The sequence below is a fragment of the Heptranchias perlo genome, chromosome 23 (assembly GCF_035084215.1).
Source record: "Heptranchias perlo isolate sHepPer1 chromosome 23, sHepPer1.hap1, whole genome shotgun sequence".
Lineage (NCBI taxonomy): Eukaryota > Metazoa > Chordata > Chondrichthyes > Hexanchiformes > Hexanchidae > Heptranchias > Heptranchias perlo.
The window spans coordinates 39,477,965-39,495,418 of NC_090347.1; the positions used below are offsets into that span (position 1 = coordinate 39,477,965).

Genomic DNA, 17,454 nt, shown 5'->3' on the forward strand with positions numbered 1-17,454 from the left:
TAACTAAAGAAGTTAAGGATAGTATTAGATTAAAAGAAGAGGCCTATAATGTTGCCAAGAAGTGTAGTAAGCCTGAGGATTGGGAGAGTTTTAGAAACCAGCAAAGGACGACCAAAAAATTGATAAAAAGGGAGAAAATAGAATATGAAAGTAAACTAGTAAGAAATATAAAAACAGATTGTAAGAGCTTCTACAGGTATGTAAAAAGGAAGAGAGTAGTAACAGTAAACGTTGGTTCCCTTGGCTGAGACAGGAGAAATTATAATGGGGAATAAGGAAATGGCAGAGACGTTAAACAAATATTTTGTATCTGTCTTCACAGTAGAAGACACGAAAAGCATACCAGAAATAGTGGGGAACCGAGGGGCTAATGAGAGTGAGGAACTTAAAGTAATTAATATCACTAGAGAAGAAGCACTGGAGAAACTAATGGGACTAAAAGTCGATAAATCCCCTGGACTGGATGACCTACATCCGAGGGTTCTAAAAGAGGTGGCTGCAGAGATAGTGGATGCATTGGTTGTGATCTTCCAAAATTCCCTAGATTCTAGAACGGTCCTAGAGATTGGAATGTAGCAAATGTAACCCCGCTATTCAAGAAGGGAGGGAGAGAGAAAACAGGCCAGTTAGCCTGACATCAGTCATCGGGAAAATGCTAGAATCCATTATTAAGGAAGTGGTAACAGGGCACTTAGAAAATTATAATATGATTAGGTAGAGTCAACATGGTTTTATGAAAGGGAAATCGTGTTTGACAAATTTATTAGAGTTTTTTGAGGGTGTAACTAGCAGGGTAGATAAAGGAGAACCAGTGGATGTAGTATATTTGGATTTTCAAAAAGCATTTGATAAGGTATCACATAAAACGTTGTTATGCAAGATAAGGGCTCATGGGATTGGGGGTAATATATTAGCATGGATAGAGGATTGATTAAAGGACAGAAAACAGAGAGTAGGGATAAACGGGTCATTTTCAGGTTGTCAGGCTGTAACTAGTGGAGTGCTGCAAGGATCGGTGCTTGGGCCTCAGCTATTTAAAATCTATATCAATGACTTAGATGAAGGGACTGAGTGTAATTTATCCAAGTTTGCTGATGATACAAAGCTAGGTGGGAAAGTAAGCTGTGAAGAGGACACAAAGAGTTTGCAAAGGGATATAGTCAGATTAGGTGAGTGGACAAGAAGGTGGCAGATAGAGTATAATGTGGGGAAATGTGAGGTTATTCACTTTGGTAGGAAGAATAGAAATATTTTTTAAATGGTGAGAAACTATAAAATGTTGATGTTCAGAGAGATTTGGGTGTCCCCGTACAAGAAACACAAAAAGTTAGCATGCAGGTACAGTATGCAATTAGGAAGGCAAATGACATGTTGGCCTTTATTGCAAGGGGGTTGGAGTACAAGAGTAAGGAAGTTTTACTACAATTATACAGGGCTTTGGTGAGACCTCACCTGGAGCACTGTGTACAGTTTTGTCTCCTTATCTTAGCAAGGATATACTTGCCTTAGAAGTGGTGCAACAAAGGTTCACTAGATTAATTCCTGGGATGAGAGGGTTGTTCTATGAGGAGAGGTTGAGTAGAATGGGCCTTAGAAGAATAAGAGGTGATCTCATTGAAACATACAAGATTCTGAGGGGGCTTGACAGGGTAGATGCTGAGAGGTTGTTTCCCCTGGCTGAAGAGTCTAGAACTAGGAGGCATAGTTTCAGGATAAGGGATTCAGCCATTTAAGACAGAGCGGAGAAATTTCTTCACACAGAGGGTTGTGAATCTTTGGAATTCTCTACCCCAGAGGGCTGTGGATGCTCAGTGGTTGAGTATATTCAAGGCTGAAATTGATAGATTTTTGGACACTAAGGCAATCAAGGGATATGGGGATCGGGCAGGAAAGTGGAGTTGAGGTCGAAGATCAGCCATAATCTGATTGAATGGCGGTGCAGTCTCGAGGTCATTATGGGTGTCGCGAGCAAAGCCAGCTTTTATTGCCCATCTCTAGTTGCTCTTCAGAAGGTGGTGGTGAGCTGCCTTCTTGAACCGTTGCAATCCGTGTGGTAAAGGTACTCCCACAGTGCTGTTAGGCAGGGAATTCCAGTATTATGACCCAGCGACCATGAAGTATGAATATAATGCCGCCAGCACGCCAAGAGCTAGCTGAAGTTCATTTGATTGTGCACTGATGCATCTCTGTGGACTCAGTGGGTGCTATTGCACCGCAGCCTCCTAGCATGCACCTTCGATTTACAGAAATATAATTAAAATTAATAATTGACTTAAGCAGTAATGAAGGAGAAATAATGTGTATTAATCTTTAATTACCCTTGAATTCATTAACAGTGCAAAGGAATTGGAATGAATGCATACCTGATTTGAAGCAGGTTTTTTCAACTTGAAATTCATTTTCCCTCCTATCATACAGAAACCGTGGATTAAATTAGTTACATATTTAATATATACGTAATACCCAACTGCAACTGTTTGAAGACTTTAACTCAAAAGTTAAGTCTCGAAAATGTTTCAGATCAGTACTTCAGTCAATGACGTCCAGTGTAGTTTTTTTTTGTGTTCATCAAAATGTCAGCACTAGGGAATGGAAGTTTTGAAATTTTCAATTGACCCCCAGCCTCAACAGCTTTTTGTGGGAAGAGAGTTCAGATTTCCACTACCTTTTGTGTGAAGACGACCTGGTATCACCCTTGAACGGCCTAGCTCTAATTTTAAGGTTATGACCCCTTGCTCTGGGCTCCCCCACCAGAGGAAATAGTTTCTATCCACCCTCTCAACTCCTTTAATCATCTTAAACACCTCAATTAGATCACCCCTTAATCTTCTACACTCAAGGGAATACAGGCCTAGTCAATGCAACCTGCCCTCATAATTTAACCCTTTTAACCTGGTCTCATTCTGGTGAATCTGCACTGCACCCCTTCCAAGGCCAATTTTTCCATCTTGAGGTGCGGTGCCCAGAACTGAACGCAGTACTCCAGATGGGGTCTAACCAGAGCTTTATATCACGGTAACATAACTTCCGCCCCTTTGTATTCCAGTCCCCTTGAGATAAAGGCCAACATTCCCATAGCCTTCTAAATTATTTCTTTGTACCTGTCCAGTGGTTTAGTGATTTCTGTATGCCCATTGTGCACAGGCATCAGGCCAGGTGGATGAAGGTAGGCGGCAACAGTGGCCTGAAAGTGGTGTGAAAGAGCCACTCCTTCACTCCCTGTCTGGCAAATGCTCCACACCTTTCCACAGCAGCAAGGCTGAGACTGATAACCCACTAAGGCTGTGGGATTACAATGTTGCTAACACGAGCAACGTACCTGTAATTTGCAAAAGCTTTTTTTTATTGCTTGCCAGATGGGGAGTAAAGGAGGGAATTGAACGCAGCTTTCTACATGTCCAAATTCCTTGCGATCATTTAAATAACATCCATAAATTGAGGAACTCACAAGTGAATTGCAAGAGACCGGAACACTGGGATTATGGGCGTTAGCCCACATTCCACGAGCCCATGGTATAACTACCATCTGCTGGAGAAATAATATTGAAACACCTGCAAATCAGCTGTTTAGAAAATGGAAAATTACATCGCAAACTATACTAAATTGCTGGAAACTATTACTAAGGCACCAAATGGCCAGCATAACCTAGGATGACTAACAGTACTAATATATCACAACTCGTTTATTTGAAAGGATAGTAAGTGCAGTGCCCAGTATGATACTGAGCCTTACACACCGGGAAGGTCTGAGGCTCGATTCTCAATTTGTGCTGAGTTAAATTACCTCAATTGAAGAAGCAATGGAGACACTACAATTAGCCTAAGTGTCCCATGATGCATTTAAGGGGAAGCTGGATAAGTACATGAGGAAGGAATAGAAAGTTATGCTGATAGGGTTAGATGACATAGGGAAGAGGCTTGGGTGGAGCATAAACTCCAGCATAGACCTGTTGTTCCAAATGGCCTGTTTCTGTGTTGTAAATTCTATTTAATTCTATGCAGGCTACAAGATTGGGCAAACTAGCTCGGGCTCATACTCCTGCAGACAACTAGTGAGAATAGAATCGGGCTCAGCTATAATGTTCGCTAATGCACCATGAAGAATCATCAGTTGGGCACGGTACTTTTTAAGAACGTTAGGACCAGGATTAGACCATTCAGCCCTTCGAGCCTGCTTCACCATTCAATTGGATCATGGCTGATCTGCACCTCAATTCCATCTACCCGCCTTGGTTCCACAACCCTTGATACCCTTACCTAACAAACATCTATCTACCTCAGTCTTGAAAGCTCCAATTGTCCCCCAGCATCCACAGTCTCTTGGGGGTAAGAGTTTCAAATTTCCACTACCCTTTGTGTGAAGAAGTGCTTCTTAATTTCTCCCCTGAATGGCCTAGCTCGAATTTTAAGATTATGTCCCCTTGTTCTTGATTCCCCCATCAGAAGAAATAGCTTCTCTCTATTTACCTTATCGAATCCTTTTAACATTTTAAGCACCTTGATCAAATCACCCCTCAATCTTCTATACTCAAGGGAATACAAGCCAAGTTTATGCAATCAATCCTCAAAATTTTTTAAAATTCATTCTCGGGATGTGGGCGTTACTGGCAAGGCCGGCATTTATTATCCATCCCTAGTCGCCCTGAGACAGTGGTGGTGGGCCTTCTTCTTGAACCGCTGGTAGTGGCTGGCTAAGCTACTTCAGAGGGCAGTTAAGCGTCAACCACATTGGTGTGGGACTGGAGTCACATATAGGCCAGACTCGGGTAAGGATGGCAGGTTTCCTTCCCTAAAAGACATTAGTGAACCAGTTGGGTTGTTACGACAATCCGACAGCTTCATGGTCACTTTTACTGATACCAGACTTTTATTTCCAGATTTCTTAAACTGAATTCAAATTCTCAAACTACCACGGTGGGATTTGAACTCGCGTTCTCTGGAGTATTAGTCCAGGCCTCTGGATTATTAGTCCAGTAAAAGGGTCAATTAGCCACCCCTTCTATACCCCAACAAGAGTCAGTGACTTCTGTAGGGGAAGAAAAAGGGAAATAGCATTGGAAAATGAGCAACAATAAAAAAAAATTAAAAGGTGTTCATGAATGAAGGAGTACAAAATTAAATCTCAGGCAGCTGCTTAACCTGTTAACGTACCTTAAGCAGTTTATTAGAATAAATTAGATGTACGTCATCAAGCATTTAAGGATTCAAAAACTTTCAATTTAAAGTTATCAAATACGTTATAGGTAACGTAAGAAAGAAAAGGCCACCAATTCCAGAGAGGTCAGCGCATAAAGTCTGACGGGAGACTGCATTTATTTGCATCTCATCTTTAAGCAATTGTTCCTTTCGGAGATGTTTTAACATTGTCTATTACTGTATCACTACCCTGAGTTTGTTACAGTTTCAGAAGTCATGAGAGATATATTAGTGCCTGCAGTTAATAGGTCATTCTCCGCTAATGAGGCACTCGCATTCGGTGTCCAAATTACATCCACAGCAGCAATCACAGTCGATTCATCAGCAGGAACAATACTCCCCTCTTTGCATGTTAATTCAGATCATTATTATTTTCAGTCCTCATTAAGGAGAGCGATGACGGTGCCAGCGATGGGAAAAAAACACAGTGCAACTGGAAGAAAAATCAAGCACCAGGAAACTGAGTGTCACGGGCACAACTCCCACCAAGCCAAAGGGCAGAGAGAAAAAGGAACAGGTTTTGGGAACGGTGATGCACTACTTCAAGTGGGGAGGAGAATAAAGCATGCTTCACAGGTATATGCACTTCAGAGGGGCTCTGGTGAAATCTGCACCACTGCCATGGATGGGAACCAGAGGGGAGAAGCCATGACAAAGGGGATGGGAAGTGTGCCCGATGGCTCAGTGGGTTAATGTACCTTCTGGGCAGGTAAAGAACGACTTGCATTTCTATAGCGCCTTTCATGATCTCAGGACATCTCAAAAGCGCTTTACAGCCCAATGAAGTACTTTTGAAGTGTAGTCACTGTTGTAATGTAGGAAATGCGGCAGCCAATTTGTTCATACAGCAATGACCAGGTAATCTGTATTTTTAGTGATGTTGGTTGAGAGATAAATATTAGCCAGGATATGGGGAGAACTCCCCTGCTCTTCTTCGAAATAGTGCCGCGGGATCTTTTACATCCACCTGAGAGGGCAGACAGAGCCTCGGTTTAACGTCTCATCCGAAAGACGGCACCTCCGGCAGTGCAGCACTCCCTCAGTACAAGGAGGCTGGCTTATGTTTGCATATATCTTGCTAATGATCTATTAAGCCAAATTGTGAACTGCCATAACCAGTTAAATATCATAACCATTAAACAAAAATTTGTACTGGAAGTATATAATCACCTATTTCATACTATCATCCTGATGTAACGTTTGCTTGTCCCTCCCACCAAAAACAAAGTATTACTCTTCAAGGCTAAATAAAAAACAAGTGCAAAGAATCGTATAATATTTGCAGGGGTTTACAGCAGAAAGATTTGCCTACTGTTGCATCACTTTCTTTTGTACTTGTTATTTAATGAGTAGAGTCTGGAGCTCGCCAGCTGAGGTTACTGGTAGCGAGCAGGAGAAGTTCTGGCAAACGTAGGCTGTGGCTTTGCCATCCTTCAATTCTAATGTAGACAGGAAGGGCAAGGTCTGGTACAGGAAGCTCTCCGAGTTCCCATCCGCTAGAAGCAATATCTAATGGAGAAAAAGGAAAACTTTATTAGAACTAACAATGAACGGGGCGCATTACAGAGACAATACGATGGAATTCAAGGATTAACTCCAGGCCAGCATGGTGATTTTTTTGTTTTTGTTTTCCTTGTTCTTGGAATGTGGGTGACAGTGACAATGACAAGGTATTGCCCATCCCTAGTTTTCCTGATGGCATTAAGGGTCAACCATGTGGTTTGAGATTGGAATCACATGTATTCCAGGTAGATCCCTCCCTGAATGACATTTTTATGATAATCCGGCAGCTTTTATGGTCATTTTTCTGGTGCCAGCTCAAAATTACCAGATTTACTGAATTCAGTTTCACAACTAGTCAAGGTGGGATTTCAACTCAAGACCTCCGGGATGCTGGTCCAGCACCATGACCACTAGGCCACTATTGCTGCAGCCTGTCATCTCCAGAGTGGGGTCGAGCCATAGTGTGTGTAATGATATGGTATGTAATATGTGTGTATAATATGGCATTGGTGTATAATATGTTACTGGTGTATATTGTGGCACTGATGTACAATATGTTAGTGGTCTATAGTATGGTACTGGTGTATAATATGGTTTTGGTCTCTAATATGGCACATATAGTACTTGTACAAACACCAGCAGTTCAGGAGGGCAAGTAGTCAGAGAAATTGTTTGGATTGGTGATTTTCAATTTCTATCTACTTAAGTGCCATATTTTCTTTATCAGCTATCCACTTCAGGCCAATTGACTGAAGCAGGGAAGCTGTTAGATGGCAGGGGCTGGACAATGTGCAGAAGTAGCAGACTAGAAATAGCCCACAGATTAATCCCAATCAGCAGTGAGATTCCACCCTTGTCCGTGACCGCAAGAAGTGCTCAAGAATAAAACAAACCTACTGCCTGCCATGCGTCTTGACGGACACTGATAAAAGCCAGCTTAAAACCAGAGAGCCTACTATCAGTGATTCAGGGAATATGGAACGCAATTGGGGCCAGCCACAGCTTATTCCCCTGCAGGGTGAATTTTGACAGCTGATATTAAGAGGCTGGCAATATGCTATGCACTATAGCAATCTTAAGCCATCAGTTAATGGGCTGGGGAAGGGCTGCTACCACTTGCACTTCATAAGGATGTGAGTTCAAACCCCACTCCGGAGATTGAAGCACGTAACCTAGGCTGATCCAAAAGTGCACCAAGGAAAGTTTCTCACTTACCTTAGAGGGCCCCCCTTAATAAGCTGTTAAAATGCCATTGGGGTCATTATTATCATCATAGGACCCTGATTTGCATGTATTAATGAGGCTCCCACCTGAGTCAGGCAAGCACCTGGGACAGCTACAAAAAAGGCTCGGGTGGGCAGGAATCGAATGGGAACAGGGCAGTAAGTCTTTGCACAGCTATTTTAAGTGGGAGCCTGCCCTGTTCCCTCCAGATAGGGTGGGTTAAAATTCTCCTCCAAAACTGAAGAATCATCAGTCAGCAAACAGCTATCAATAAATTATTTAGCGAGGGAGCAGGGGTGCCAATGAAATCACCCAAAATATTTTTTGAAAATCTGTGGTCACTATCTTGATTTCTCAGCAGTTTGAGGACACAGTACTGGAAATAACATTTTTAATGTAATAAACACAGAAAAATTTCACCAAATTCTCAAATTCAGAATCATCACATTTCTCTATATGGTTGTTTGTTCTGTGTTTGAAAGCTCTTGAAAACATTTCCCCTACCGGCCTGTCCTTTCAGGTGCTTGGGACTTTCTTACGGCTTCACACAGCTGCTACTTTGTCAATTGTAGGGAAGGAGGAGGCTTGTGCGGAGCGTAAACACTGGCACAGACCAGTTGGGCCGAATGGCCTGTTTCTGTGCTGTAGTTTCGATGTAACTCAATGTAATTGAATGATAAGGTTTAACCAGACAGTGGACTACAACTCCCAGAATGCACTAGTGTCTGCTCCATCTTTAAGTCCCTGCCCTCTCTTCCCTAATCCAATGATAGAAAATTGCCTGAGGACTGAGAGCCAGGGAACCATTAATGGAACAGATGAATACTTCAAAGCTAATTGTGAATGTGTTTTTTTTAAATATCAGAACAAAGTAAAGCATTGAACTTTTGAACATTATCTGAGGTAACTAAGACGAAAAATTATGTAAATAACTGTACAAGAGGCAGTTTAGTTATGCAACTACAGCATATTACGAGCACAAACTTATCTATGTAAGTGTGGTATGCGAGGGGAACAATTTGTCTACTTGCAGTGGATGAGAAAAACAGGATTTAATGTTCAATTTATAAATTATAGCAAAGTCTTTCATTTAATGCTCGTTCATCACAACTCAGACATCACACCTCAAAGTATCAAAAGAAAGAAAGCCAGTGGTTTCCTGCTGGTTTTTGTGACCTTGATAACATGGCTTCTCCACAAGGGAAGGAGCCATGAATGTACAAACAGCTACAATTACTCTCCAATTGCCCTGATGATATGTCTACTGAGACCATTCCTACGTGGTCATAAAAGGTCAGGTGGTTTTTTAACATAGCTGCACCTTAGCAGCAACTTGTGCCTCCAGACCCCAGACGACACATAATCAGTGCCATGGGTGGTCATCTAGTACATATTAAAAAAAAAGTCTATATACAGAAAAAGTCTTGCATTTAGCATGTGTTGATCACAAAAAATTCTGACGGTCTCAGATTTTCCAGTGATTAATTGAAACACATTGAGGGTAAAATTCAGCGGGGAGGGGAGGTGTAAAATGGACGGTAACGGATCGGCTACCCATTATACAACGCTGCCTGATTTTCCTTCTCCGCCAAAGTTCAATTTTACCCCTACAACAACAACTTTCATAATTATAGCACCTTTAACTAAGTAAAATGTCCCAAGGTGCTTCAAAGGAGTGATTATCAAACAAAATTTGACACCGAGCCACACAAGGAGATATTAGGACAAGTGAGCAAAAGCTTGGTCAAACAGATAGGTTTTAAGGAGCGTCTTAAAGGAGGAGAGAGAGGTTGAGAGGCAGAGAAGTTATGGAGGGAATTCCAGTGCTTAGGGAGCTGAAGGCACGGCCGCCTAAGGTGAACCGCAGGAAATGAGGGCTGCGCAAGAGGCCAGAATTGGAGGACTGCAGAGATCTCAGGGAGCTACTTTACACTTCCCACAAACCTCTGTCCAAATTCCTTTCAATAGCTTTGTGCACCCAGTACCCCACTTGGAACAGTGTAATCTCTGATTCACTGTGACCAATGCCACATGGAGATCTGCTAGTGTAATTGTAAATACTTAGGGTTGCACTTTTTTTTTTTAAATGTCTGGCTTCCAATTTTAATGCCTTCCCATCCTGAAGGTGCTGACTGCTGACTGCGGAATTAGCTGCTGAGCTAATTCTGCAGTCCTGTTTCCATGGGCGCTGCTACCCTGTATTTCTTCACCAAGTGGTTATTTTTCACAATGGCCTCCTTCTGTGCTGTAAAATTCCACTGTTCTATTCTAAGTGAGTATTGGACGGCCAATTAACTGTCATAGCCAATCCTGACCACACCTAACATCTACACACTTCCACTTTTCAGCAGGGGTCACTATATATAATAATAAAAGGAAGAACTTGCATTTATATAGTGCCTTTTATGTCCTCTGGACTTCTCAAAGTGCTTCAAAGCCAATTAATTACTTTTGAAGTGTAGTCACTGTTGCAATATAGGTAAACATGGCAGCCAATTTGCGCACAGCAAGGTCCACAAACAGCAATGAGATATGATGTGGAGATGCCGGTGATGGACTGTTCACCTGACGAAGGAGGAAGCCTCCGAAAGCTTGTGGAATTTAAAATAAATTTGTTGGACTATAACTTGGTGTTGTAAAATTGTTAGCAATGAGATAGATGACCAAATAATCTGTTTTAGTGATGTTAGTTGTAAGATTCTCAAAATTCACAGATCCCCCAAAACTCGGAGAAAAACCCTTAAAAACCCTGAGTATGGGAAAACTTTGGCCATTGACTATAATCCTAAAATGGAAGGATAGGTGAGAGGTCACCAGACGAAATCAACAACACACACACCGTGGAACTTCGGAGAATTAATGCTTCAGACATGTCTCTGTTTTAATGCAAAACCGACAGCAGGTGGTCGACGCTCAGCACGAATTCGAAAGGCAGTCAGCCATTGAAAGAGGCAACTGCTCCAGACATGGTGGGGCCATGTTTTTGTTTTAATGCAAAACCTATCAACACCTAGGACGTTGGATACAAAAGGAAGCCTGTATACCAGGTGATCAACAAATCGGAATTAACAATGACCCATCGGGAGAAGCAATGGCAAAATGATGAGGGACCATCAAAAAGCCATCAAAGATTCTTAAGGACTTTGTAAGAACTGTTTAAACAGACATGAAGTGTTTTTTTTAAAGTGTCGAAGACCAATTTTAAGAGAGACATCCACAAGTGGAAACTCGAAACCTCTCACTCTCTCTCCCTCTCCCTCTCTCTCTCTCTCTCTCTCGCTCTCTGGCTTGCTGGCTCTGGTGGGCTGCTTGTCTTGGTTCTGCCGGTGTCTGGAAAGAAGAGCAGTTTCCAGCAGAACAACAAGGAGAGCAGTTCGACAGGGAAGGTCAGCAGCTCTAGAAGCAGGCCGACACACAAGAAGAAACCAGAGCAACAGCCCCAGTGACCATCAGACACCTCGCGGCAACAAGGGCCTTACAAAACAACCAACCGAATATTACCACCAACGAACCGGGTAATATTGAGCCACCGCGACCAATGAAAACCAACTTGGGAGAAAACCGAAGATCCGCAAAGTTTCCACTCTACTATCTATTTCTGACTTACCTCTGGGTGAATTACTGTCAAGGTTTCGTTTGGTGAGCATTAGCTCTGGTCCTTTAGAGTCCAACTTAGCTAGTACAGTGGGATTGGGAGGGGTAAGGTATCTTTCTACTGTAATTTCCCTCGCGTGTACTGAAGTGTTCCCCATTTTATTAGAGTGTTAAGATTGTGTTGTATTTCCTCTCTTGAATAAAGGTCAAAGTTTCTTGCACCAAAACCAGTTGTCTGCTGCACTTTGTCACAACCCCCAAATAAGTCCAAGGTCTAGAACCCAGGGAGTGGGAGCAATTCGGACCGCTCAGAAGTCAGAGGCGAAGCTGACACACACCACCACCCCCTACATAGTTGAGGGATAAAATGTTAGCCAGGACCCTAGGAGAACTCCACTGCTTTTCTTCAAATTGTGCCATGGGATCCTGCACGCCCACCCAAGTGGGCAGACGAGGCCTCAGTTTAACATCTCATCTAAAAGACAGCACCTCCAACAGTGCAGCACTCCCTCAACACTGCACATGCTCAATTCTCTGGAGTGGGGCTTGATCCCACAACTTTCTGACTCAGAGGCAACAGTGTTGCCATTGAGCCAAGTCTCACAAGAGCAGGGGCTCCAGTTAATTCTGTTCCCTCCCTTGCTCTATGGTGTTGAGGGCAGTTGTGACATTCCACCAATCACCCTGGCCGAGATCAAATAACCCAGTCTGGAATCTGGGACTTAAGCTGGTTCCTTCTTTCTAGCATTATATGCTTAGACAGTTGAAAGAGTTACAACACAGAAACAAGCCATTTGGCCCAACCAGTCCATGTCAGCTTTTGTCCTCCATGTGAACAAATAGCTCTAAACACATTTACCCAACCTGTTCCCATGTCCGCTTATCCCCTTATCTTTCATCCACCTATCCAATCTAATCTTGAATTTTGACATAGTTTCTGCCTCAACCAGTAACCCTGCCTCACAACTCTGAGTGAATAAATTTCTCTTGCCCTCTGTTCTAAACCTCTTACATTTAATCTTGTATCTATGGCCCTCATTCTAGACCCTTCGACTACAGGAAGCAGTCTGCTTCTAGCTACCCTGTCCCTTCCTGTCTTAATTTTAAACACCTCTACCATATCGCCCTGCAATCTGTATTGTTCCAATGGAAGACGACCCAATTTTTCAAGTCTTTCTCCGTATTTACATTTCCTCATACAATCCCCATTGCTTATAGTGGGCACGTTTGTGCGAATGCGATTTGCCCGCTATACACTAAACGCTAACGCTGCAGGGTTAATTTTGAGTTATTTTTAAATACTATAATTTTGTTGTGGGTGAAGCGCCTTGGCTTTTTGACCTGATTGGGTTGCTATGTCAATGCAGTTGTTCTTTTAAATCATTAATTAAATGGGTTTGAAATTTGCCTCACTCCTTGTCCAGTTTTAAGACTTTGTAGATGTTGCTATTCCTGTCATAACAAAGTTTCTGTTTAGATGGTTGTTTAAAAAGAAAGGCATGAAATGTATTTTTATCTCTGGTGTAAATAAAATTACAACTGCTGGATTACTGCTATAATATCCCCTCTATATGCTGTAAAGTAACGAGCTGTCCTACGGTTTCAATGTAAAGTGAATGAAATGCTTCTATTTGTTCTTGAATTCTCTGCACCTGCTGAGTTCGATCATCTCAGCACCTGCTGAGTTCGATCATCTCAGCATGGGCTACAATGAACTAGTGAGTAAGCACAGCTGTTTCTGTCCGAAATAAACGGAGCACTTAAGACACTGTAACCGCCAAATGTGAAATTGATGTTAATGCAAATGGATAATGGTTATCGCTTTTTGGATGATATGAGTGAATGCGCATTTTAAACAGGGACGTTTTATGTGGTGGGGACTGTGCAAGGTAGCATCCGAGTGAATCTGCGATGTACCCTCTCTAAACCCTCAATAGCTTTCCTATTGTGTGGAGAATAAAGTGTATAGACTTGGGCCTGATCAAACCTCTTCACTTAATGTTTGTCTCGAGCTGCTGCCGACTTGCATTCGTACATGTTAATGGAGACACTTGTTTATTATAGAGTGCTGAAGAATATACAAGCCTGTCACACTGACTCAGCACAGCTGCAGTCAGCCTGCTCTCCTTTTGATCTGTGAAAATGTCAGTGTCAGATCCCATCTGACGTCCAACCATTCGGGAAATGTTTCAGTTGATGTATCACCCTGCGGTCTTTCCCTGATACCGTCGCTTCTTCTTAACTACATTAAGTCTCTGTTGGATTACATAATATTTAAGTGACTGACTGCCGTGACTCTCTTCCTTACATTCTCACTGTATTACAGTGGCTCCTACACAACAGCTCGTACATTCCTTCCTCTGCCATTAAACATTTAAACCACATTCATTTTTTAAAAGAAATATCATAAATAATTTTTCTTTACTGTGCCCCTGTGCTTGTTCACCTACATTGGCTCAAAGTCTGGCAACGCCTCGATTTTAAAATTCTTATCCTTGTGTTCAAATTCCTCCATGGCATTGCCCCTCCCTATCTCTGTAGCCTCCTCCAGCCGTACAACCCTCTAAGATCTCTGTGCTCCTCCAATTCTGGCCTCTTGCACATCCCCGATTTCCATCGCTCCACCATTGGCGGCTGTGCCTTCAGCTGTCTGAGCCCTAAGCTCTGGAATTCCCGCCTTAAACCTCTCCGGCTCTCTGCCTCTCTCTCCTCATTTCAGTCGCCCCTTAAAAGCTGCCTCTCTGACCAAACATCACTTTATCGTCACTTGTCCCATTATCTCTGTATGTGGTACGGTGTCAAATTATGTCTGATAACGTAGTTGTGAAGCGCCTTAGGACATTTCACAACGTTAAAGCCGCTATATAAATGCAAGTTGTTGTTGTTTACTACACTTTCTAGTTAAAACAAAACCAATCGATGGCTCGGCAGTTCATGCACCATCCACCATGGTACTGAGCCATACAGACCATGAAGATCGCAGGTTCTGGCCCCTGGGACTCTACTGTGTTCGATCATCTCAGCAAGGGATACAGCAAAAGGGGGAGTCATTGTGGGGGGTGGGGGGGGGGGGGGGGGGGAGGTAGGGGGAAGGCTACAACTGCCTCAGCGCCACAGGGCTGGGGAGTTGTAAAAATCAGCCAACATTTCTGCTTATGACTGCTATCAAGTTATCCATCCTGAAAACGTGTGTGGACATTGGGTGATGAAAGAATTCTTCTGTGGTCCCTCCGTGGTCGAGTAGCTGGCCAGATTGGAACATGAACAATAGCTTCTTTGCTGAGTAACTGGTGGGCTGCAGAGTGAAGTTCCATCTAATTTGTCCTATCAAGCATTCTCAGATCAAGTGCAGCACAGGTTAGGGCAAAATAAAGCTCCCTCTACACCGTCCCATCAAGCTCATGTACAGGAAAGAGGCAGATGCAGAATGAGGCTTCCTCTAATCTCCCTCAATATGTGCGTTAACCCTCCCCCTCGCCACCTCCTCCCTTACACCAGCACATTTCTATTTCTTATACTTGCCAGTCTGTGGCTTCCTCAACTGGGGCTGTCCACTTACTGCTGATTTGTAGTGCATTATGGACACTTTTGTACCAGGGCCTCACTCCCACCAGGAACTCCTACATATTCACCATGTGGGATCTTCACAGGCAACAGACCCAGCAATCCTTCCTTGTAAATGTTCACACTTTACTTTTCTGTCCTGGTCTGATCCAAGCAGTCTTTTTTTCTGCTTTGGGTCTCAGAGTCCCCGGTCTCCGCGTGTTATAGGGTCCCCGGTCTCCGCGTGTTATAGGGTCCCCGGTCTCCGCGTGTTATAGGGTCCCCGGTCTCCGCGTGTTATAGGGTCCCCGGTCTCCGCGTGTTATAGGGTCCCCGGTCTCCGCGAGTTATCGAGTCCCAGGTCTCCGCGAGTTATCGAGTCCCAGGTCTCCGCGAGTTATCGAGTCCCAGGTCTCCGCGAGTTATCGGGTCCCAGGTCTCCGCGAGTTATCGAGTCCCAGGTCTCCGCGAGTTATCGAGTCCCAGGTCTCCGCGAGTTATAGATTCTCCAGTCTCCGCGAGTTATAGATTCTCCAGTCTCTGCGAGTTATAGAGTCTCAGGTCCCCGGCAGTTAAAGAGTCCCAGGTCTCCGGCAGTTATAGGGTCTCTTTTATGACCAAGATGACGAAAAATTTCTGCACTCAGAGGGTTGTTAATCTTTGGAACTCTCTACCCCAGAAGGCTGTGGATACTCAGTCTTTGAGTATATTCAAGACTGAGATCGATAGATTTTTTGGACACTAAGGTAAAAAACTGGATGAGGTCCTACAAGCTGAATTTAGGGAGTTAGGAGTTAAACTAAAAAGTAGGACCTCAAAGGTAGTAATCTCAAGATTGCTACCAGTGCCACGGGCTAGTCAGAGTAGGAATGACAGGATAGCTAGGATGAATACGTGGCTTGAGAGATGGTGCAAGAGGGAGGGATTCAAATTCCTGGGCCATTGGAACCGGTTCTGGGGGAGGTGGGACCAGTACAAATTGGATGGTCTGCATCTGGGCAGGACTGGAACCAATGTCCTAGGGGGAGTGTTTGCTAGTGCTGTTGGGGAGGGTTTAAACTAATGTGGCAGGGGGATGGGAACCGATGCAGGAAGTCAGTGGGAAGTAAAGTGGTGACAGAAACAAAAGGCAGTAAGGGAGAGTGTACAAAACATAACCGGACAGATGGTCTGAGAAAGCAGGGCAAAGACCAAGGGAAGTCTAGATTAAACTGCATTTATTTCAATGCAAGAAGTCTGATGGGCAAGGCAGATGAACTCAGGGCATGGATGGGTACATGGGACTGGGATGTTATAGCTATTACTGAAACATGGCTAAGGGAGGGGCAGGACTGGCAGCTCAATGTTCCAGGGTACAGATGCTATAGGAAAGATAGAGCAGGAGGTAAGAGAGGAGGGGGAGTTGCGTTCTTGATTAGGGAGAACATCACGGCAGTAGTGAGAGGGGATATATCCGAGGGTTTGCCCACTGAGTCTATATGGGTAGAACTGAAAAATAAGAAGGGAGAGATCACTTTGATAGGATTGTACTACAGACCCCCAAATAGTCAACGGGAAATTGAGGAGCAAATATGTAAGGAGATTACAGACAGCTGCAAGAAAAATAGGGTGGTAATAGTAGGGGACTTTAACTTTCCCAACATTGACTGGGACAGCCATAGCATTAGGGGCTTGGATGGGGAGAAATTTGTTGAGTGTATTCAGGAGGAATTTCTCATTCAGTATGTGGATGGCCCGACTAGAGAGGGGGCAAAACTTGACCTCCTCTTGGGAAATAAGGAAGGGCAGGTGACAGAAGTGTTAGTGAGGGATCACTTTGGGACCAGTGATCATAATTCCATTAGTTTTAAGATAGCTATGGAGAATGATAGGTCTGGCCCAAAAGTTAAAATTCTAAATTGGGGAAAGGCCAATTTTGACGGTATTAGACAGGAACTTTCAGAAGTTGATTGGAAGAGTCTGTTGGCAGGCAAAGGGACGTCTGGTAAGTGGGAGGCTTTCAAAAGTGTGTTAACCAGGGTTCAGGGTAAGCACATTCCTTATAAAGTGAAGGGCAAGGCTGGTAGAAGTAGGGAACCTTGGATGACTCGGGAGATTGAGGCACTAGTCAAAAATAAGAAGGAGGAATATGACATGCATAGGCAGCTGGGATCAAGTGGATCCCTTGAAGAATATAGAGATTGCCGGAGTAGAGTTAAGAGAGAAATCAGGAGGGCAAAAAGGGGACATGAGATTGCTTTGGCAGATAAGGCAAAGGAGAATCCAAAGAGCTTCTACAAATACGTAAAGGGCAAAAGAGTAACTAGGGAGAGAGTAGGGCCTCTTAAGGATCAACAAGGTCATCTATGTGCGGAACCACAAGAGATGGGTGAGATCCTAAATGAATATTTCACA

The 17,454-nt window shown here is 43.5% G+C and overlaps 1 protein-coding gene across 3 annotated transcripts in view; it reads right to left on the reverse strand.

Annotated features, from left to right (window-relative positions):
• Positions 1 to 5,281: 5,281 nt before the first annotated feature.
• spata20 (spermatogenesis associated 20) overlaps positions 5,282 to 17,454 on the reverse strand; it is a 348,450-nt gene continuing 336,277 nt past the window's right edge. For all 3 annotated transcript variants that reach the window (XM_068004358.1, XM_068004359.1, XM_068004360.1), the window contains exon 16: positions 5,282 to 6,705. In XM_068004358.1, the coding sequence (XP_067860459.1) occupies positions 6,535 to 6,705 (171 nt within the window). In that variant the 3' untranslated portion in view covers positions 5,282 to 6,534. The remainder of the gene's footprint in view (positions 6,706 to 17,454) is intronic.